This window comes from Hypanus sabinus, chromosome 10 (genome assembly GCF_030144855.1).
Source record: "Hypanus sabinus isolate sHypSab1 chromosome 10, sHypSab1.hap1, whole genome shotgun sequence".
Lineage (NCBI taxonomy): Eukaryota > Metazoa > Chordata > Chondrichthyes > Myliobatiformes > Dasyatidae > Hypanus > Hypanus sabinus.
Genome location: NC_082715.1, coordinates 45988130 through 46011242, shown reverse-complemented (window position 1 = coordinate 46011242; position 23113 = coordinate 45988130). Strand labels below are relative to the sequence as shown.

General features: G+C 37.3%; 1 protein-coding gene across 8 annotated transcripts in view; it reads left to right on the top strand.

Moving 5' to 3' along the window:
- The window catches only part of ldah (lipid droplet associated hydrolase), a 316978-nt gene that overhangs the window by 116904 nt on the left and 176961 nt on the right, over nt 1-23113 (top strand). For 6 of the 8 annotated variants that reach the window (XM_059981798.1, XM_059981804.1, XM_059981797.1 and 3 more), the window contains one exon: nt 19387-19521. The exons of 1 other annotated variant lie outside the window; for it this stretch is intronic. In XM_059981798.1, coding sequence (XP_059837781.1) covers nt 19387-19521 — 135 coding nt within the window. Of the gene's footprint in view, nt 1-4360; nt 4420-19386; nt 19522-23113 lie in introns of those variants that run through there. One more of the 8 variants, XM_059981803.1, reaches the window with a different exon arrangement.

Below are 23113 nucleotides of genomic sequence, written 5' to 3'. Positions count from 1 at the left end.
CTCTTAAGTATAGCCAATGAACCAGCCTCAACTGTTTCCTGTGGCAGAGAATTCTACAGATTTAATGACTTTTGGTCAAAAAAAAAGACAAACCTTCACCACTGAAGAATTTCTGATGTGGAATGCAAATGACATTCTTATTCAGTATATGATTTTAGCTAAAAGGAGAAGTTATATAAATATTTGAAAATATGGATCACAGTTCCAGCCGGTCTATCCATTTAGAAACTGAAGTGTCAAAATGAAGATTTTCAAGCTTTTAAGTTTGATACTGTAGTTGGTTTTGCATGACATAAATCCACTGCAATGTGCATTCCTTTGAGGCTGATCTGCTTTTGAAACTTCACTATTCATAGTATAACCTATACTGCATTGCTTTGCTTTCATTGTATTTTTTCTGCTGTCAGATAAACCTTTGAGTAATTAAAAAAAGTAGACTGCTGTGGTTTAGTAAAAGCCTTTGCATCATTACATATCAGACAAAGATTAGCTGTCTACCAATCAATCCCAGCCAGATTCTGTGTAATGTACTTCCTTTATTTTGTTCTAATGCTTTTGGTAAAGTTCTCTCATTACTAAACATTAAAATCTTCTGCTTACGTTTTCTCTTTTTAGCCAAGGTGTTCCTATATTTCAGTTTTTATCTCATAGGGTGATAATGTGAGTAATAGATTTGTCCAAAGTTGTGGTCAGGAAGAGTCAATAAATGGATGGTTAATCATTACCAGCTAGGACAACTGAAAGCTCAGACTTTTTCAAGGCAAGTTCCTGGTAATGGACCTTTACTGCATTTTGTTTTCATATCTTTTATGTTTACTCAAGACACTTTAAGACTTCCAGTTCTCTCTGAGATCTTGTTCTTTGAAAGGGAATTTGCCATAAGAGTCAAGCTGGAATGTTCACTAACAAATGTCTTGGCCAAAGGGAAAAGCAAAGGTTCTCTTCCACAAACAACTTTGTGAGTTTATCATGACCCATAGGCTTGACTTCTGGGAGTGCTGGGGTGGGTGGGGAAATGGTTAATGTCAACTACTGCACAATTCTCTAATTTATTGCTACACAGAACAGTTTTGTTCTAAGTATGACAATGGAGTAATTGCCTGAGAAAGAAGGATATTATTGAAAAATTGTGTATACAAGTCACACTCGTACATGCCACACCCCTTTTTGAGGACCGGTTTTAATTTTAAAAAATTGAGCTTGTTGTGTTTTTAACTTCTTACAAATTTTAAGTCCATAATCAAAAAGTACCCTCAAGCTTTGAAACCCTGTTTATTTCATTAATAACCAATTGTAATATGTTCAGAATCTCACTGATTCAGGCAGATTAAATTAATGAATATGAAAAGTAAACATCAAATTTTACTGAGCTTTCTTAGAGGAATACATTTTTGCACACGTCACACACCCCACCTTATACCACCTTAGCTCCTGCCAAAAATGCCTACTAAACAACTTTTAAACCATCTTTTTAAAAAGTAGCAAATGGCGTGGGAAGAAGCAACCAATATCTGAATGACTAAAATGCCTACTTTATTTGATTTTTTACAACTTTGGGACATGGGATTTTTAAATTTATTTATACAATGTAGGAGTCACTAGCAAGGTCACCATTTATTGCTTGTTCACAAAGGTCTTTGAGGTGCCTTGAACCACTTGTGTGTGGAAGGTGCTGCTTTGTTACTGCTAGAGTGCAAGTTCCAAGATTTAAATAATGAAGAACTGGTACTATATATGTTCAGGTCAGCATAACTGAGTACTTAAAGGGACCCTTATTAGAATGGTAGGTGGTGGTAGAGTTAGAGTCTTGGATTTACACTGCATAGAAATAGGTGCATGCTGACCTTTTTACCCATCTACACTAATCCTATTTACCTGCATAAGCTCCAATCCTTCTAAGCACTGCTTATTTAAGTGCCTTGCTAACGCCTCTTAAGCTTAGTAATTGTAATGATTCTGCCACTACTTCCAGCAGCACATTCCAGTTATCAGCAATTCTCTCTTTCACCTCAAATGCTCTTTAAAACTCCTTTCTCTCCCTCTTATTTTTGATACCCCAATCATGGAAAAAATGTTCAATGTACCCTGTTTATGCCTCTGATCATCTTATATACTTGATCAGATTACTCCTTAGCCTTGTTCATTCCAAGGAAAACAAACATAACCTATCCAGTCTCCCAATAATTAAATAAATCTAATCCATGCAATGTCCAAGTGAATCTCCACTGCACTTTCTCCAGCACAATCACATCCTTACTACAATGTAGCACATGATTCTCTTATTACATCATTTGTTTGAGTGGTACTACTTTGCTAAGCATTTTGAAGAATGGTGCACTGGTAATGCAGGGAATGAAAGTTGAGGTTGGTGTGTTAAGTGGCAATCAAGCAAACTACTTTGTCCTGCATGAAGATGAAGACTTACTTTAGTTTGCATTTCTTATTGCCCCAAAATTCTGATAGTTGGCCACCTTGAACTATACTATTTCTTGGGCAGATGATATTAATTGATGCAGGTGGGAAGAATGAAAAGAGACAATGAAGAGCATGATTAAAAGGGCGATGCAGGAACAGGCAAACTGAATACTTATGTGTAAAAGAACTTTCAGGGTGGTTGATTAGATTGCAGAACTAGCTTTTAAAACAAGTCTTTGGGATTTTTGTTTGGAAGCAGAATACAAAAGCTAGGATGCCTTGCTGAAATGTAACTAGAAGCATTGATGGTTGTTAAATGTTGATTTGTCCAGAAATGGAGTACTGTACTCAGTTCAAGTCATTTAGTTTTAGGAATCCAGTGGAGTTCTAAGGAAGTTTCAAAATAGATATGCTCAAAAGTTTCTAGGATTGAGGCAGTTGAAGAGGAAAGACTTGGGACTTTGTAATTATTCTGCTTCCAGCAGAAAAAACTGAAAGGAAAGGTAAAGGGGATGTTCAAAATAATAATGGTTACAGACGGAATACAAAGGAATCTCCTTTCTGGAAGCATTGAGAACCTGAAGGGACCTATGTAGTCCTGATTAAAGGTAGCCCGAAACGTTGGCTCTTTCTTCTTCCCTGTAGATGCTGTCTGACCTGCTGAGTTTCTCCAGCATTTTGTGTGTGCTTTGCTGGATTTCCAGCATCTGCAGAATCTCTTGTTTTTGGGCACATGCAGTGACCGGCAAATCCGATGATTTGGTATTGATCATTAGTTGTAGTATTTGTGATGGTTAGTGTTGAGTTTGTTGACAATGACACGCATAGTTCTTGGTGCATTTTGAGCTATTCTTATCATAAGAGTGTTAAAAATCCCTTAACAGTCCTGAGATGAATCAGGCAAAGGATGGAACAGTTCAGGAAATGGACAACTTGTGACAATTCATAGTGTTTGCTTTTCATTAATGGGTAGCTTGGTTAATTTTCCATTCCCTGAATGTTGATGATGGAATCTTACTGATTATTATCTTACTGAAATTGGGGTTTTAAAGTGAATGCTCTTTGTATTCTTTTCCAGTGCACCTTGTTACATGTGACTAATAAAGCAATTTAATTTACCAATTTATGCAGAACAAATGTTACTATTTATCAGAGCAGAATTCAATACTGTAGTTCCCCAAGCCCTAGACTTACATAGCTGTTTCATTTCTGAGCAGCTATGTGTGAAGATCAGCATAGAAGACCACAGAAGTTAGATTAGTGAAACAAATCATTTGGCTCATCCAATTGAATAATGTGTTTAACCTTAATTTAGTTCTAATGCTGTCTGCCCTGATCTTGTATTCTCATTCTCTCACCTATGCCCAAGTACTGATGTATCTCTGCTGTGATCACCAATTCAACTGGTGCCTTCCATGTCTTCATAACCTAAAGTACAGTGACATTTCTTTTTCTCTCTATCCTAATCACTTATTTTATATCTAATAACAGACTTAACCATTTCCTGATTCACCTAAAGCCATCTCAGTCAAAAATGGTGAGGTTTTAGGTGGCAACAGATTCATGCTTGAGATAATACATTATACAGAGTACATGCCATAAGAGCACATTGGCAAAACCACATCCATAAAAAAGAAAACTCCAACAGCTGGGAATCGAATAAGTCAAAGCAGGCTGTCAAATCTGAAAAAAGATGATTAATATTTCCAAATATTCTCTCACATTCTGAAGAATTCCAAAATGTTTAAAAAGTACCACAAATCAATTAAACAGTTAGTTCAAATATTAAAAATGTAAAATTTTTACAAAATGCTTTAAACATTAAAAACTATAACTTATATTTTTCTAATGTTTAAAACTTTTCAAAAGGGTAATTTTTCTTACTTCCCTCCCTCCTTCTACTTGCCCTTCATTGAAATAAATGGGCAGGCAGAATAGATCAACGGGAGGAATGAGCATTGCGGCATATTCATTGTTCCTGGTGGACCACCGGAGGAGTCCAAGGTCAGAGCGCATTTGTGCATACACTAACAAGGCCTGGCTGGCACGTTTTGGACTAGCATGCTTCTATGTGAGGATCTTGAATTAGGACTAATAGATGACAACAGTTCCACATGAAATGCCTGGCGTTTCACAGCATATTCTGGACCAAAATTTTGTGGAATTCAATTGATCTAAAACATCATTTTATTTTTCAGCACTGAGAACATAATTTAACTTTGTTAACCAAAATATGCCATCTGATATTTAATGACATTGAATTCCAGCTTCAAAATATGTGCTTAAGCCATCATTTTATCATAATCCACTTGGATCTCCAGAGCTGGCTGTTCTGCTTTCTATATAGCCAAACTGATAACCAGCACTGTCTTCAGATGCAACATATGATTCAACTAAGTGGAAAAAAAAAACATTTTTCTTGTGGCAGGGCCCATCCGTGTCCAACAACTCTGGAAAAAATATTGATTGGTGATTTTCAGCATCTGATACTGCTGGTGAGACAACAATTACTCCTTATCGTAATTGCCATAATAAAGGGATAGTGATCTGCTTTCTCAAGCTGTTCTACTTCCATAAGTGTTGCTGTATAATGAGTTCCAAAATTTGAATGATGCCACAACAGTCTCTTGCTGAATTTCTTAAAACTGAAGAGCTGTTTCTTAATATCAGAAAGGAAAAGGAGGGAGAACATTTGCCAGTCTACGTTGAGGGATTGACGGTTGAGAGTATCAGCAGCTTTAAATTCCTAAGCATTAACATATTGGATGCACATTTAAACAATCTTAAGGAAGGCATTCCAACATTGTTAATTTCTTTGGCGATTAAGGAGGTTCAGCTTGTCACCAAGCGCTCTGACAAACTTCTACAAATGTACCGTTGAAAGTATCCTGACTCATTGCATCATGGTATTGATGGCAATATCACTGTGCAGGAATGTAAGAGCTGTCGAGAATACTGGATTCTGCACAATACATCACAGGCATATTCCTCCCCATCATTGGTAGTATCTACAGGATGTGCTACATCACCAAAGACCTCCACCATTCTTACCGTGCTACCTTCCTGCAACAATCATCAGGCAAGAGGTACTCAACCCTGAATTCCCACACCATCACGGTTCAAGTACAACTACTTCCTTTCAACCATTTGGTTCTTGAACGATCTTCAACAACCCTAATCACTACAGTTTAGGAACACAGTTGTCAATTTGATCTCTTTACACAAAATAGACCGTTGTTCTTATAATTATGTTTTTTCTTGCAAAGCAATGTAAGATTTCCAGTTTGCCCAGAGACAATTTGTAAGGGAGTGTAGCATTGAAGGAAAGTGAAAGACGGGGATGGAAATTTGTGTGTTGAGAAATGTACCCACAGGAAAAGAAATGAAAGGAGGCATAGTATCAGGAAAGTGGGAAGAGTGAAAAAGGAAGAAAAAGAAGAATCTGCAAAGTCTGGAAAATTGCTATAATGGTGGACTTGCTCTCATAATTCCAATAGATGATCATTTCATCTACTAACTGCTAACATTTCTATACTAAATTCTTCTCTCTTAGCTCAACATGTGTTCAGAAACAGTTTAAAGGACATTGAAATATAAATGATTAAAGATTGAATTCCAGACTATAACATAAACAAAATAAATACCATTTAAATAGTATGCTGGTATTATTTTTTGCATTCCCTCTATAAGAACTTAAGAAAAAGGAAGAGTAACTTGTGGACCCTTACATTCAGTACAATCATGGATATGTTTTGCCTCAGCCCTGCTTTCCTCTGCTGTACGTGCATTCAATGGTTCTCTTAAAATTGCAAATGCTGTCAATCTCTGTCATGAATATACTCTGTGACTTAGCCTCCACCACTCTGTCAGCGAACAATTCCATCTGAGTGAGGAAGTTTCATTTCAACTTGGTTTTGAAAAATGAAACCCATTTATTAAGTGAGTCATTTGTACTAGACATGTTAGCCACGGGAAATATCTATCCTGTAAAGCTCCTAAAATATTTGTGTAACCCCCTCACCGGGCTCATATGCAAACTTGGCACAATAGCTACATCTGCTAACAGCCATGTGACTCATCGGTGAGGAGGCCACTTTTCATAAGTGGTATGCGTCCAGACTCAGTATGATTTGGGGTTCAACCAAACAGGAACATCATGATGTTCCAATTAAAGAAACCTCAATTTGGGTGAATGCTGTGTAAATACTTCCCATACATGTTTGCTGGTCAGCAAGAAATAACAGATCATGCACCACAGAAAATTGTAGAGGAAGTATATATCCAAATTTCAGCTTTATCAAACTGTATTAAGAGAAAGAAAAGGGGAAAAAAGGCTCAATACTGTTAAACCAGACTAAATGTGCACATATTATTGGAGTTCACATCTTCCAAATCTGGGTATAACCATCACTCATGGCGCCAAACCCATGGTCTATGTGAAAGTATCCACTGCAGTCCAAACTTCACTCAAAATCCATCTTAAATGAACAGCTCACTCTGGGGAATATTGGCTCTTCCTCCTTGGAGCCATTCATCTGCACAAAGCACTTTGTGCAATGGGGACTCCCCTCCCAACATTCTGTGGCATCTTCCCTCCCATCCTCTTTGCAACCCCTGCCAAAAAAAGACCCTGAACCAGACTACTATCCATCACAAAACTCTCTCTGCCACACCTTCTAGAACTTTCTCTCAATTCCACCATCCTGATTGACTGACACAACATCCCTAAGTTGAGCAGCAGGGTTTCATATCTCTAGACAAAACCAAAATAGGACACACTGTTTTTGCAGAAACTGCTAAAATGAAATATCTACAGCATGATGGGAGAAATCTTAATCAGGGCATTAAATTTGTATGTTTCAACAAGCTCTTCTATTACTCATCTAGTGAATATAAGCCAAGGCTGCTTAATTAAGACATTATATCTCATCCCAAAATCAATCTGGTGAACCTTTAGTACATTCCCTCTATAACAAGTATATACTTCATGAGGTAGGAAGATGACAACTGTATGTTATATATCAGATCCAGACTTATCAAGGTCCTATATATTTGCAGTTTAATATATTTATTCGTGTACTCAGATTATTTTACAATAAATCCAATGTGCAACTTAACTTCTTATTGCTCACAGTATCTATTATGTTCCTTTAAACACTTTCTAACCTCAAACATCTTAGAAAAAATCTTGTGCTTTACTTTCTTTTCTACCAAAGTGGATGACCCTACATTTTTCCCACATTATATTCCATCTACCAAATCCTCGCCCATTCACTTTGTCTTACAGTATATTCCTCCTGAAGCCCTTTTCTATCTTCCTCGTAATTATCACTGCCACCCAGCAGTGTCACCAGCGAACCTGGATATATAACACTACTCCCCTCATCCAAATCATTGATAGCAATTCTGAGCAGGTGGGTCAGGCATCCCGCCTAAGACAGTCTCCCAATTCAATTCACTGCCACCCCACTTGAGACAGTCTCCCAATTCATCCTACTGTTTATTAACTGATTCTCAGTCCAGGTCAGTTTTTTGTCCCATACCATGTTCTCTAACTTTTGTTCAATAATTTAGTATGCAGTACATAATTGAAGGCTTTCTGAAAATGCAAGCTTACCACATCCTCCAGCTTGCCTTTGCCTACTCTGTTAATGTAACAAAATGCTAACTTTATAAATTTATGTTGATTCTGTCCAAGCATAGATATGTTTACCTTAAATTCGCTGTTTCCTTTATAATAAAGTATGAATTTTCACAGTATCGCTATGAAACTAATTGTTGGCCTGTAGTTTCCTACTTTCCCTGTATCTTTCCTTTATAAAGAGCAGTTTATGTTTACTGTCTTCCCATCCATGAAAACCATTTTGCAATCTATGGAATTTTAGAAGTTAGCAGCAAGTGCATACACTATCTTCATCACCTATGTATATAAAGGTCTCCTGATGTAGTCGTCAGGTCTTAAAAACTTATCGAACTTCTGTCCACTTAATATCCCCAGTACTACAATTTTTATTGATACTAATGTCTTTCAGCTCCTCGTTCACCCTGAACCTGTTGCTCTCTGCTAATTCTGGAAAATGTTTTGTGTTTACGTGGGGATGGATACAAAATATTTGATTAATTTCTGTGCCGTAGAATCTATCTCTCTTTATACAACAGGAATAATTCCACTACTGGAAATAGTGTGTTTTTTTTCCAACTTCATTTCTGACCACGAGATCAGGGAACTAGAGCTGAGGATAATTTGTAAAAGGCAGCAACAAGGTGAGAAGATTGCATGAAGGGAGCTGAAAATGTGTCAGCTTCTGGCTTCAGCAGCACGGTTTACATTTGCCACTGTGAAAGCTGCCTGAGAATAGCCAATTAAATCTTCCAATGTAGGTGGTTATCAGCACCATCAAGTTTCTGTTTAAATTCAGTCTTCTGTTAAGGGCCTCATTACCATTCCTCCCACAATTCCAAGATTTAACAGAACCAGTGAATTATCAGAATTGTGCCTGATAGAAAGTACCCACCAGTTTCTTTATAAACCTCTCATAGACTTGGTTAGCTTTTTTTAAATCATGGGGCCCCACTAACAATAACAAAGGTCTTAGCAGCTGATCTCCTTAGTGCACATCATTCTTTGCTTTCATGCAGTTATCATGCTATTTGATTATATGTTCAGTCTCTGGCTATAGTGTTTCTCATGTCAGCTGTTCCCTTACTACAGATGTTTAGTTTCACCTCTGCTCCAGTTCACTGCAGAAGGCATTAATCCTCATTGATTTCTTAACTGAGGAAACTGAGTTTAGTCTGTAATCATTAAACACTTCATGTATGCAGTTACGAAACCAAAAATTTATAGATGAGAGTTACAAATGTTATGGTAAGTTACTGATAGAAAATGAAAAGTTTTTTTTTTCAGGTCAATTTTAGATTCCATTATTGCATTTACGCTTGTGCTTTGGCTGCTTCAACGTGCCACACTGCATTCCTGACCTGAACAGGTTTAAAATGCGACCTATTTTTTTGGCTTTCGCCGCCTTGAAGCTGCCATTAAAGTGGTGTAAAATGACCCGCATGACATTAATTGACTTTCTTTCACATGGCCATTATCTTGCTTTTACAGCAGAGTTCATTGTTAAAAAAATACGACGTGCGATGTTAGGAATGGCAGCCACAAGCCAGTATCCTGAAACTACACCATGCAGTATCCTGGCATATTGATGCCTGATTTGCTGGTCTTGGCTGCAAGGTTTTTAGTCAGTCTTAACATAACTCTCTGCGTTCATGTATCTTTAGTTGATTTTGCGCTTGCCATCTTTTTACCTGATACCTGGATGGGCTGTCACCAAATCAAAGCTTTAAGAAATTGAACACACTGCTTGTAATGAAATCAAAATGGATGGTGTCTTGCTCAGTTGATACACTTTAAATGTACCTTCAGGCTATCCTGCCGGAATAAGATTATAGGTTGTAATTCTCAATGATGTCATTTTTTATATAAGTGTAGATGTAGTGTATGCAGTGGTATGAAGATCATAAATCTGAAATGCTATATGTAGCCAATACAATAATAATAATAAATATAATTATATTAACTAATAATAAAGTCCAGAATAATAATATATACAATAATAATTTACCAATGTGCAATACTGTGCAATAATAATGTACAAAATAATAAAACAGAGATTGTTGTACTATGATGTGTGTTCTCCTGTTCCACAGAGATGAACTGTTGTATATGCTTATTGCATTCAGTAGGAAAAATTTTCTGTAACGTTCCTTGTGACAGCGGAGCTGAATGAGCCTGTTCAAAAATGTGCTCCACTGCCTGTTCAGTAGGTCATGGAGATGATGTGCCAGATTGTCCATAATGGATAACAGTTTGTGTAGTGACCTCCTCTTCACCACTAACTCAAAAGAGTTCAGGTTGTAGCCAGGGACAGATCCAGCCTTTATGATGAGTTTATTTAGTCTTTTTCCATCACCAGCACCAAGGCTACTCCCCAGCATAAAGTCATAAAGAGAACTACACTTGCCACAACGAACTGGTAAAACATCTCCAACATCCTGCTGCACACATTGAAGGATCTCAGCTTCCTTGGGAAATAGAGTCTGCTCTTTTCCTTCTTGTAAACAGCCTTGGAGTTAGTTTTCCAGTTAAGTCTGTTGTCAAGGTGAACTTCCAAGTATTTGTACTCCTCCACCACTGCAAATTCTTCTCCCAGAATGTATACAGGACTTGTTACCGTCCTCTTCCTCCCAATATCAATCACCATTTCCCTGGTTTTAGCCGCATTCAGGAGCAGATAATTCCTCCCACACCACTCCACAAACTTGTCCACCTGAACTCTGAACCCCAACTCCTGCCCATCTCTGATCTGATACACCCCTCAACCACCACAGAGTCATCAGAGAACTTCTGTAAGTGACAAGACTCAGATTTGTACTGAAAGTCCGAGTTGTGCAGTCTGAACAGAAAGGAAGACAGGAGTGCAATGCCAGTCACCACCATCTCAGACAGAGAACTACCCAGCCGTACTAACTGGGGTCTAAGTAGTCAGTAATCCAGGAGATAGCGGATTTGTCTACACCCATCCTTTATAGCTTCTCACTTAAAAGAAATGGCTGGATTGTATTTGAGAAATCAAAAAAAAGAAAATCGTTCAGGTGAGAGTGAGCCCTCTGCAACAGGTAAATGATGGCATTATCCACTCGCACATGAGGTCGGTAGGCAAACATTAGAGGGTCCAATGAAGATCTCGATTGCAGTCCAAGGTAAGTCAGGACCAGACTCTCCAGCGTCTTTATTACATAAGATATGAGGGTAATTGGTCCTGTAGTTGTTATATTCAGATGAAGTCGCCGCCTTGGGTACAGGAACCAAGCAGGGTGTCAAAATAATGTTCATAGTGTTTCTCTTGAATGTTTATTTTCAGCACTTTGGTAGTAGGTGAAATACTTAGAGCTAAATTCCTTCTGTTTGTAGTCATTTGATTAGTTTACCAGCAATGTTTACATTTGCCACAAGGGAAGCTGTCTTATAATGGTGACTTAATTTTTTTGTTGAAGAAGTCATACTTGTGTATATTTATTTTTATTTTATTCTTGGCAAATCGAATGGAACAGAATAAATGGTATACTCAAGATATCTGGTATTCCCTGAGGCAGAGGCACATAAATGAAAAAGATCTTACAAAAAAGTAAGCCTGAAATGTTGGAACTGGTGTAGAGGCATCAGCACTGGACTTCAAGGCAGATGATCCTGAGATCAAACCCAGCCTGGTCCCAAGCTGGGCAGCAGCAGTGTCTGTGCAGAAGAAAGGGCATATCTTGCTATGAAAACTGTATGGACCCTCTGGTCCATGAAGTCATGAAGATTTGGACTCGACTAAATGACTAAACAATAAATGAATGCATATGTGAGACAAGTTAAAATTTGGAATTGTCCTTCTGATACTCTATTGATTATGGTATCAGGTTAGCAACCCAGAGGTAGCACATCTAGGAAAATCTTGAATGGAATAATTCTGTCCACTTATAGGATGTTGTTAGGAATTGACTAATTTCTACAATTTTATTGCTGAAGAATCTGACCTGGTCTGATCTCTATGTGATTTCTATCCATTATCTTTTACACCCTCAAGCCAAATATATTTAGATTGACTAGACTTGCCATTGTCACCCCATTCCAACAAGCTTTTTTTTATTTGTCTCACTTCCCTTCTTAATAGCAGCAACGTGTATTAATATAGCGTCTTTAATTAACTAAGATATTCCAAGGCACTTCATAGGAATGTAATCAAGCCACAGAAAGCGGTGGGATTTTTACATAAATTGGCATTGACTGGCATTTTGTAGGTTATAAGGGAGGAATTATCTTAAAGGACGAGAGCTAAGGTGAGGTAAAGATTAATTGAACAATATTAATGATGATGAGATTTGGCAAGATCCGAGGTCAGGCTGTCACTGGAGAGCAGAATTGCATCATTGTGGTTAGGGAGCAGAGTTTAAAGGCAATGTTAATCAATGTTGAAATTTTCCACCTAGTCTTTTTCTGGATTTACATTTGATTGAATTCATAAGATTGAATCTACATTCTCAGTCAGCACTAGAAACTTGAAATGTTCCAACGATGTTGACGTGAGTTAACAGTTCTTCAAGTTCTTCATTTCTAAGCTTGTAGTTCAACATATAAGTGAACATCTTAATTGAACCAGTCTTAACTTTCACAGAAATGACAAATTTAAAATCTCAGTATTACTACGATATTTTTGAGGCAACACTTTCGTCATAGTTCATAATAGTAGCTGAGTATTTTTTTCTCAATTGTACAACATTCTCTTTGCCAAATTCAATATTAGTTGTATTTGCAACAGCAGAAGGGTCAAAAGCTTGCCATCCATTTAATTCAGGAAATCTATCATCTATGATTACACATACATTGAAAATATCAAATAATAGGCACAGTATTGCCATCAGAACTTATAGATGTAAACAGATCTTTCACACCAATAAGCAGTATCGCCATGATACTGTGACCATAATTTTTGCTTTTGCATACTGCAGTACTTCAATTGTATTCAAACAGCTTTTCTAAAGGAAATTATAATGATTCCAAATCAGAAGACATTTGATAAGGTGCCACACATGAGGCTTCTTAATAAGATAAAGTCCTATGGTGTTACAGGAAAGATGCTGCCATGGATAGAGAAATGGCTGACAGGCAGGAGACAGCGAGTGGGAATAAAGGGGCCCTTTTCTGGTTCGCTGGGTTGGCTGCCAGTAGTGTCCCACAAGGGTCAATATTGAGACTGCTACTTTTCGCATTGTTTGTCAGTGATTTGGATAATGGAATTGATGGCTTTGTGGCAAAGTTTGCGGATGATATGAAGATAGGTGAAGGGGTAGGTAGTGCTAAAGAAGCGATACGATTGCAGTAGGACTTAGATTGGAAGAATGGGCAAAAACAAGTGGTATGATAATGTATTTTGGTAAAAGGAACAATAGTGTGCAGTATTATCCAAATGGGGAGAAGGTTCGAACTTCAGAGGTGCAGAGGGACTTAAGAGTCCTCGTGCAAGACTCCCAGAAGGTTAATTTACAGGTTAAGTCTGTGGTAAGGAAGGCAAATGCAATGTTGGCATTTCTTTCAATAGAATATAAAAGCAAGGAGATAATGCTCCTTGATGGAATGGCAGAGCAGACTCAATGGGCTGAATGGCCTGCATCTGCTCCTTTGTCTTATGGTTTTATGGTCTTGTTAAGGACAGTTAATGCTACTCAATATTGTGGATTAATCAAGATCTTCAGGCAATAGTTGCTGATTGGATATCAACTTGTCAGCCAACTTCCTTTGTTTAGTGGTCTAAATAACACAACATCACATTCTGTGACATTAGCTAATACTAGTTTTTCTTTTTTTTAACTAAGGACATGCTAAACATTGTATGCACTGTTTTTTTAACAGTGTTGTAACTTGAAAAACTGACAAAGTAAAAATGTCGATGCACTAAAACGTTTCAAAGTAAAGGCTATGTGTTTATCATTTAGTACATTTATTCATTAAGACAATTAATTACAGATATTTCACAATTATATTAACAGATTTCAAAATTGTATTTGCATAATTTCAAAATTATTTGAACATAACTTCAAAATTATATTAGTATTATGTGAAGGAACATTCCAGCTTCGCAGCAACAAAGACTATAAGTACAGGGACATTGCACCTATGTAGCTTAGAGGGAGCAGTGGACCTCGATAGAGTGGACATGGAAAGTTTGTTTCCTGTAGGGGGAGAGTCTAGGACAAGAAGGCATTGCCTCAGAGTAAAAGAATGTTCCTATAAAACAGAGATGAGAAGGAATTTCTCTAGCCAGAGGGTGGAATTCATTGCAATCTGTAAACAGGCAGCGCCCAAGGCCACTTTTGAACCCACATCACTGGAGGTATGCAGTCACATCACTAACTACTGTACCATTAGTGCTACGTCTCCTTTTGTTTTTCATTGGACTTTCTCATACTCTTTCAGCCTTTACCCTTGCCATGTGTTACTCCATCTCTGTTTGAATTCATCCTTTCACAGACTTTCTCTTTGATTCTTTACACCCTTTCTCGCTGATTCTGCAACATTAAACTTGTTTTCTTTCTAAGTTTTTTTGAGTCTAATGAATGGCTTATTAACCTGTAGTTGCTTGATCTACTCAGTATTTCAAGCATTGTCTTTTTTTTTCCATGAGATTTTGTTGGTGAATTTAAGAAATGCTGGAATGAAGAAAAGGCTGACAATTATCATTGCAATCCAGTATCATCCTGGATTAGTAAGCAGCTGTGACAGACAGAAACAAGACCCACTTCTGTTTATGTTGTCTAACAATATTTATTGATGATCATACAAACCAGTTGCCCACTATATCTCTTCAAGTTTGATAATCAGGATAAGAGAGGAAAATGGTTTTAATAACTAGGGCATCAATATTTTATGTGAAAGTTTATTGGAGCATCATTTCTGTTTAAGTCTCAAAATGCAGCCTGATTCACTGATTATTTTTCTTTTTTGTTTAGTTTTATTTCTGAGTTACAGTATCTGTGGTATTTTTCTTTTTTAGTTATGATTTTTCTACTGATATCTGTACATGCTTACTTCTGAAGAATTACATTTACTTCCATTACCCCACCTCACCCTTAGCATAGAGAGAGAGAGACAGGTGGCAATGTCCCAGTACCTCAGATCACAGCAGAGACTGCAGATTAGGATTAGATCAATGTGGGCTTTACAGAGATCTTTTATTCCCCCAACTTGTGAGTTCAATTATAATAAGGTTTGTATTTTTAACCTCTATGTTGTATTTACTGCTCAGTGTTCTCTAAGGTTTTATGTGGAATTTGACTTGGCAGTTATTCAGAAGTATAAAATCCATTATCCTTCTTTATTAAAAAAAAGTGAAATGAATATTTTAAGCTAAAATATATCCCAACTGAATCATTACGGGTCAGCAGCATGATAAGAGAGGGAGGGAGGGAGGGAGAGAGATTTATGTCCGTTTGTCAGTAACATACAAATTAGCATCAATTAAAAATATTGTACTGCGTAATTTATTAAATCATATTTTAAAATCTTTTATCCATGGTGACTATGATACCACACATATTTTATTGGCAGCCAGCTTTACAGCAATTTACCATTTAACTGGGTTTAAACAAAGCTTCTAGGTGACCATAATAGTTGGTCACAACTGTAACTTGTGAATTTTTCTTTCAAAGAACCATTCACCCTCACATGTGCTTCTTTTATTTAATGTTAGTTAGCTTTACAAAAATTTAAATAAATTGTTTTCTTGGCATTAATTTGGATGAAATTATTGCATAAACAGCATATTTGTTCAGAAATTAGACACATTTATGTTGATTTTTTTTGTGCATTTTGTATCAGTTTTGAAGTATTTGCACCAACATTCTGTGAAGTCCCATTGGGCCAGGTACTTCCTGTTGCAATTCACCCTAATGCAGGTTTCATTCCCCCACTCCCTACTTACTTAATAACAATTACAAATTGCTTAATTATAGAAATCTAATTAACCACTTTCTCCATGGTAACTGCTTGATGTGGATGTTTCACATGAAAACCCATAGCAGGTCAAAATGGTTCAGTGGCTGCCATCTTAGAAACATGCATGTCAAGTTTTAATGTTTTAAAATTGGAGCACACTATAATAATGATTCCTTAAAGCAGCAGTGTTCCATTGCAAATTTTTATTTGTGACCACAGATTTGGCATTGATTCTCATTTAGTGTACCCCAAAATGCCTTAAGTTTTAAACAACTGTTTTATTTGGGGACTATAAGTAAATGCAAATTGATAAGCTGCTCCACGTCAACACATGAGAAAATGAAAATTAAATTGAACTTAAGTTTTAAGCAAAGTCAAATAAAATGGAATTTTGATTCACTACTATGATTAAGGCCGTTTGCTATCATCATGCAGTGAATAATAGAAAGAATAGAATAATAGAAAGTAATTTGATCTCTCACCATTGCTCTGTTCTTATGTTGGAGCCAAACAATTAAACAAATCTACACATATGCATATTTCTAACTAACCTTGCAGACTTGTGAGATCCATCAAAACTGTTCTCTGAATGTGATCTCCACCCATCCCCAAATTACATATAACAACAGGACAAACACCTGCAACTATAATCTCCGTGGAGCAGTTGATTTGGAGGCGTGAGCATGTTAATGTTATTTGCTATACATTGTGCTCATGTTACCTAAACACATTTCCTGTACGTTCATGAAACTTGTGTGCCAGGAATTTTTGTTGGTAATTGATAAAGAAGGTTAAATAGATGCTGGATAATAATTGAAGAAAGGACAAATCGGGATATATGTAAAATGTATGACAAGTTGTGTCATGGCCGTCATAACTCACATCTGTGGATCTTAATCACTGCAAGATGAATATCTGTTTACACCCTATTCAAGAAATCTTTATTAATATCAGACTTAGTTCTGAGATAAAATATAAAACTTTCACTACCCCATCTAATCACACTTAAAGCACAACCATTCTAGTTCTCATTGTTTTTCATGTAATATCTTTTGGATTTCCATGAGTAACTTTGCACTTAATAAAGGGAGTCTGCCAGTTTGTTTTGAATTGTCAAACAACAAAACCAAATGCCCACATCCATTTTACCCTTTAAACTCAAGCAGCTTCATTCATGTAAGAATGCTAGAAGAACTAGATCAGCAGTCATACCTGTTTGGTTCTTGAATTAAATGATACCTTCAACGCGATAAGCATTGTCATGAAACTTTCTCTGATGCTTACATTTCTACAAAAATGTAAGCTTCAATGGGTATACCCTAACTTGAAGGAAGCATGGATACCAATGTGAGTGTTGCATAGGAGAACAGAATGTGGGGAAGATTTATTTCCAAGAAGGTTATACAGTACGTATAGCTGGAGAAAAGTTTATAGAATAAAGAAAGGAGTGGTAAGAGAGAGAGGAGGGGGAAGTCAGGGATCAGATTTTTTATTCCTGGCATGTTGTGAAATTTGTTGTTTTGTTGCAGTGGTACAGGCATAAAAAATTACTATCAGTAAACAATATCATAGTGGTAACATGGAATAGTGAGGTAGTGTTCATGGATCTTTTGGAAATCGATAGCAGAGGGGAAGAAGCTATTTTTAAGATGTTGAGTTGGACTCTCAGCCTTATGGTAGTAATGAGATGAATGTGTGTCCCAGATGGTGAGCTTCGTTAATGATGGATGTCACCTTCTTGAGGCACTGCCTTTTGAAGGTATCCATAGTTGTACTTCAACAGAAGGACATTTATTTAAAAGTTAAGGGATTTTTCAATAGAGAGTCAGTTCAGGTCAAAAGTAAATATGTTGGGTTTGATGTGTAAAAAAATTAATATCTCAAATGACCTATTTATGTTTTTTTTCTTATGAAGGCTACCTATATGATGCACTCTGTGATGTTGCTGGAGGTTTTTCATTGCACCTTTACATACATGCACTGATGCATATGATGATAAACTCAACTTTGTACCACTCAATCATAGTAACATTTTTTTTATTTCCTTTGCAACCTGTATTTAAGTCCAGAAATTGTCTTTAATCCCAGAAGCAAACAGACAACTAACCTTTAGGAATTTTAGCTGAAAGCATTATCCCCCTAACTAATCCCCATTTCACCTCAACCTGCAACCCAAACTTCTAGTTGAAAGGACTCCAGCACCATAGTAGTTTATCTATCTTGTACACACTAATCTGAGGCCCAAAACTGAGGATACTTAAGTTTAATATAGTATATTGCATTTGGCACTTTGATTAAATAGACAATAACTTATTGTGGCATCTCTTCAAGAATAGGAAACAGGCAATTCTGTAAGCAGTAGCATCTAAGGATCTGCTTTGAGTGAGGAAAAGATTCTTTCAAACATGCATTTAAGTCTCTGATACCTAGGTCTCAGGTTGTGTGAAGTTCTGGTCACTGAATAGTAGTTGTGGAAACCTACAACAAATCTCCTGTTTAACTGGATAAACTGCATTGTAACTAAGTTTGTTCAACACTGTTCTTAATCCATTTCAGTGCTGCAGTCAGTTTTTCCCATCCTGTGTAAAAACCTAACTGACACCCAACCCGTTTGGTGATTGTGAGATGATCTAAGTAATTTTGATATTTTTTTCTCCTCCTGAGGTGATGCGATTTTAACGTGAAGCTTGTGGGTCTTGCTGCAATAGCTAATTGACATTTAGAGATGAATCTCTAAGTACAAGTATAAACCAAGCTGATCCCAGAGTTGCTTTAGTTACTTCAATTTTATGGAAATACAAAATAAGGTCCAAGATGTTTTTTCAAAAATGTGCTATATATCTATATATTTAAAATCCAGTAAATAAGAAATAGTTGTTATTATGATCATCATATATTAGGTGTATTTGAATGCAAGAGAGATTACATAACTTTGTTTTGCTTAGAAAGCAGTTAGGATCTGGAATTCACTGTGGAGGTGGTGGAAATGGAATCAGTCAATGCCTTGTAAAGGAAATTATTTGGGCACTGGATGGAGAATAATTTGCAGCACTATTGGGAAGGAGGTGAAAAACCGTATTGATGGAGCCAGAATAGATTTGATGGGATCTTTCTGTCAGTAACAATTCTGTGATTCAGTGCTATTAATCTTATGAATTATGATCATTCAGATTAAAGGATATTCTTTCCATATTTTAGACTTTTGAATTCAGTTGTTTTGAATGTAGAGTTCAAGATACATATGCTGTTACTTATTTCAAAATTATATATCTTATATTTTTCTGGTTTGCAGCAGAATACTCAACTTTCATAGTCATCAAGTTCTCCCGCAAAGCATGGTTTATAATGCCAAAACTGAGTAATAGGTGATTCCCTTTCATTATGACATTTTTTTTTCTAATAAGCCTGTTGTCTCTTGTGTATTTTCACAGGGAATCCAGGAATTGTATGCTACTATAAACACTTCATGCAAATTTTGCACAAGATCCTGATGCAGAAGTATCCCGTCTGGGCGATAAGCCACGCGGGCCATTGCATTCCTCCAGAAGGCATGGGGATGATGGAAGGTATTGTACCTGGTTTGGAGTCCTCAAAAGAAGTCATCTTCTTTCTCGTTCCACTTGGTTACAAATAATTCTGTAAATGGATGAAACTAGTGCAGAATACCTTTCATTGTAAATGTCATAATTTATGAAAATTACAAGTTAAGAATAATGTATCTATAGTAGAAATTTAGATAACCTTTTTATCATGTAAAGCATGACAAATAATTTGAAAATGCTCTTCCATACTTGTACCAAGTAATGTTCTGACCTGCAGATGCGTCATCATTTTCAAGTTTTGTACTGTCATATTAGACAGGGTTTATTCAATTGGATATTTAATGCAAAACTATCCAATGAGACAGTTCATTCTACACTTGAACGAGGAGCCTGTGGAATTTACTGCAGAGGCTGGAAGTCTGGATACGTTAGCTGCCAAGTGAAATTGGCTCAAGGAGATTTGTAATGGATTATGTGAACTTCATTATTTGAATCTGTTTTAATTTTCATATCCTGTATGAAACACCATAAGCTTGCTATTTCTTGATCACACTAGTCATAAATGTACACTCAGTTTGTAAATATTGGAGTGGATTTGAAAAGAATGTTTTCTTTGCAATACTGACCTTTCACTACTTTATCAGGGAACTTAAAACACTATTATTTAACTTTCTTGTGTTCTAAGAGAGGCTTTGCTCTTGAAAAATAATGGGCACAATTTTCTATGAAGACTAAAATGGAGGTTTTCAAAATTGGAAGATACTGAAGCACTTTTATTTATTTTTATTTCTTTATTTAGCAATACGGTGTGGAGAAGGCCCTTTCAGCCCTTCAAGCCCTGCTATCCCAGCAACACCTGGCAGCCCTGATTAAACCTAACCTAATCACAGGACAATTTACAAAGAGCAATTAACCTACACACTACGTCTTCGGACTGTGGGAGGAATCCGGAGCACATGCGGAAAACCCATGCATTCCAAGGGTGGACATACAGAGACTCCTTACAGAACAGCACTGGAATTGAACTCCGATACCACAAGCTGTAATAACATCACACTAACCACTATGCTATCAAAGCGCCCAGTGCTACCATGCCGTTATACCTTGTGTTGGCCTATAATGCATAAAACTACAATATAGAAATAAAAACTGAAATGCTGAAAATACTCAGCAAATCGAGCAGCAATTGTTGCGGGAGAAACAAATTGATGATCCTTCATCAGAACATTCATTGTGCTGAAAGGATGTCGACCTGAAACTTTAATTCTGTTTTTCTCCATGCAAATCCCTCCTGATCTATAGCGCATTTCCAGCATTTTGTGTTTTTCTTTCAGGTCTTCAGTATCTGAAAGTTTTTTTTTTGTTTTTGAAGTCCATTAAAATCTTTTTTTTACTGTTAGCAGGTTGCAGCTACTGACTGTGAAGCCTTTGACTTGTGGAGGTGTTGGCTAAGCTGTTGAACCTACCTTGTTGTCATTTTTTTATATTGTGACTGTACACTACAGACTGGAATTATGATGAATGAAGAGTATCCCCAGCTGGTTTTCATTCAGAAGTAATACATTTGCATTGTCCTATCCTACGGTGTAATATGCTTAAGGCATTTTTGTAACATTTTTTGTGCAGAAAGACCTTGCCTAAACCCCTTCTCGACTCAGATAATTATGCCCAGATGTATAAGGTGTAGAGCTGGTTTTGCTGAAATAACTGAATGCAGTGCTACAGTTCATTGTAAGGAGAGAAGGAATGGGTTCAGTTAATATATGAAACACATGTTCGGCAATAAAGATGGCAAATGCAAACAGTGAGCCATTTATTACCTTATTCATGTGACACATTACTCAGCTGAAAGGGAAAAGTGGTAGCTGAGGAACAAATGCTCCTGAATGATTTAAATGGGGTCAAGTTGGGAAGGTTGAGAGGATGATCTGCAAGATGAGCCTTAACCCCATTAGTAAGCGCAAACACATAGAGACAGTGTAATTGAGGTCTGTGAATAACATATGACAGTTCTGGCTTAGCCTTCCTTAGATTTACTTGTTGCCATGAATATGGTCTAGATGTGCTGCTGTAACTCATTTATGGACGTAAGGATTGTGCTGAAGTCCTGAAACTGCAGTTAAAAGAAATTAACAATTTACATATTTTGGGCTATAAAGATACCGGCCTACAAAATACTTCATTCCTGAATTTGACCTTCATGTGCCCAGTGATGCCTATGACCATAGCAAATCAGTCCATTAGCTTCAACTGCATTTGTGGATCTGGAGGTAATCAATTCCTGGAGTCTAAAGAGAGATTGCAAATGAGTGAAATTCAGAGGGGTTAATCACAAAATATTAGCTGGTAGATGGGTAGATGCAATGTTACTAGGAAGGCAAATACCATGTTAGTCTCTATTGTAAAGGGCTTGGACCTTAAAATAGAGAGTTTTTGTTGAAGTGGTACAGGGTGTTTCTGAGGCCACACTTGGAATACTGCAAACAATCGTGGTCTTCTTACCTAAAAATGGATAAAATAGTGTTGGGGGTAGTCCAAAAATTCACCAACCTGGCTGTCCTATTAAGCAAGGGTTAACAGTTTGTGTTTGTGTTCTTAGAAGTTTAGAAAAATGAAAAATGACTTTATTCAAGCATATGAGATGTTCATAAAGCTTGAGTAGAATTGATCGTGATATTTTTCCAATAGTGGGAGAGTTGCATGCCAGGGGACATAATGGGGCCAGCCGTTTAAAAATACATCGGCGAGACCTGACACAGATTGGAGGACCACTTCGTCGAGCGCCTCTGCTCCGTCCGCCACAATAGACAGGACCTCCCAGTTGCCACCCACTTCAACTCTGCCTTTCGTTCCCATCTAGATATGTCCATACATGGCCTCCTCTACTGCCATGATGAGGCCTAACTCAGGTTGGAGGAGCAACACCTCATCTACCGTCTGGGTAGCCTCCAGCCTAGTGGTATGAACATTGAATTCTCCATTTTCCGGTAATTCCCTCCCCCTCCCCCCATCCTAGGTCCCTCTCTGCCCCTCTCTCCTTTCAACTTTCTGCTCCTTTATCTCTACAGTTCTTTCATGCTTATCCCCTCCTCCCTTTATCCTTCCTCTGATTGGTTTTCCACATGGCGCCTCTAGCCCTTCCCATCTCTATTACTGGGCTTCGGCCCTCTCTTCCCCACCCCCCCCCCCCCCCCCCATTCCTGATGAAGGGTCTCGGCCCGGAAACGTTGGCTACTATTTTCTCACAGATGCTGCCTGACCTGCTGAATTCTTCCAGCATTGTGTATGTATTCTATTATTTAATCAGGTTAATTATGGTTGATTATTAGTTATTAGGGTGATTATTCAATGAAATGGAAGGAATATAACAAGTTTACTTAGAGAGGTACAACATTGGGTCTGATCTACAGAATATTTCCCAGAGGTGGAATCCTTGTGGACTACCTATATTTGAAAGATTGAGGAATTGAGCATTATGGAGAATTAGCACAGAAGAGTTGAGGCCAGCATACATAGGCAAGATCATTTTGAAAGGTGGGGCACTTTTGAGGGGCTGAGTGGCTTACATCTGCTCCTAATTTCTTGTGCTGTTATGTTCCTGTCACAAGCTAGATTG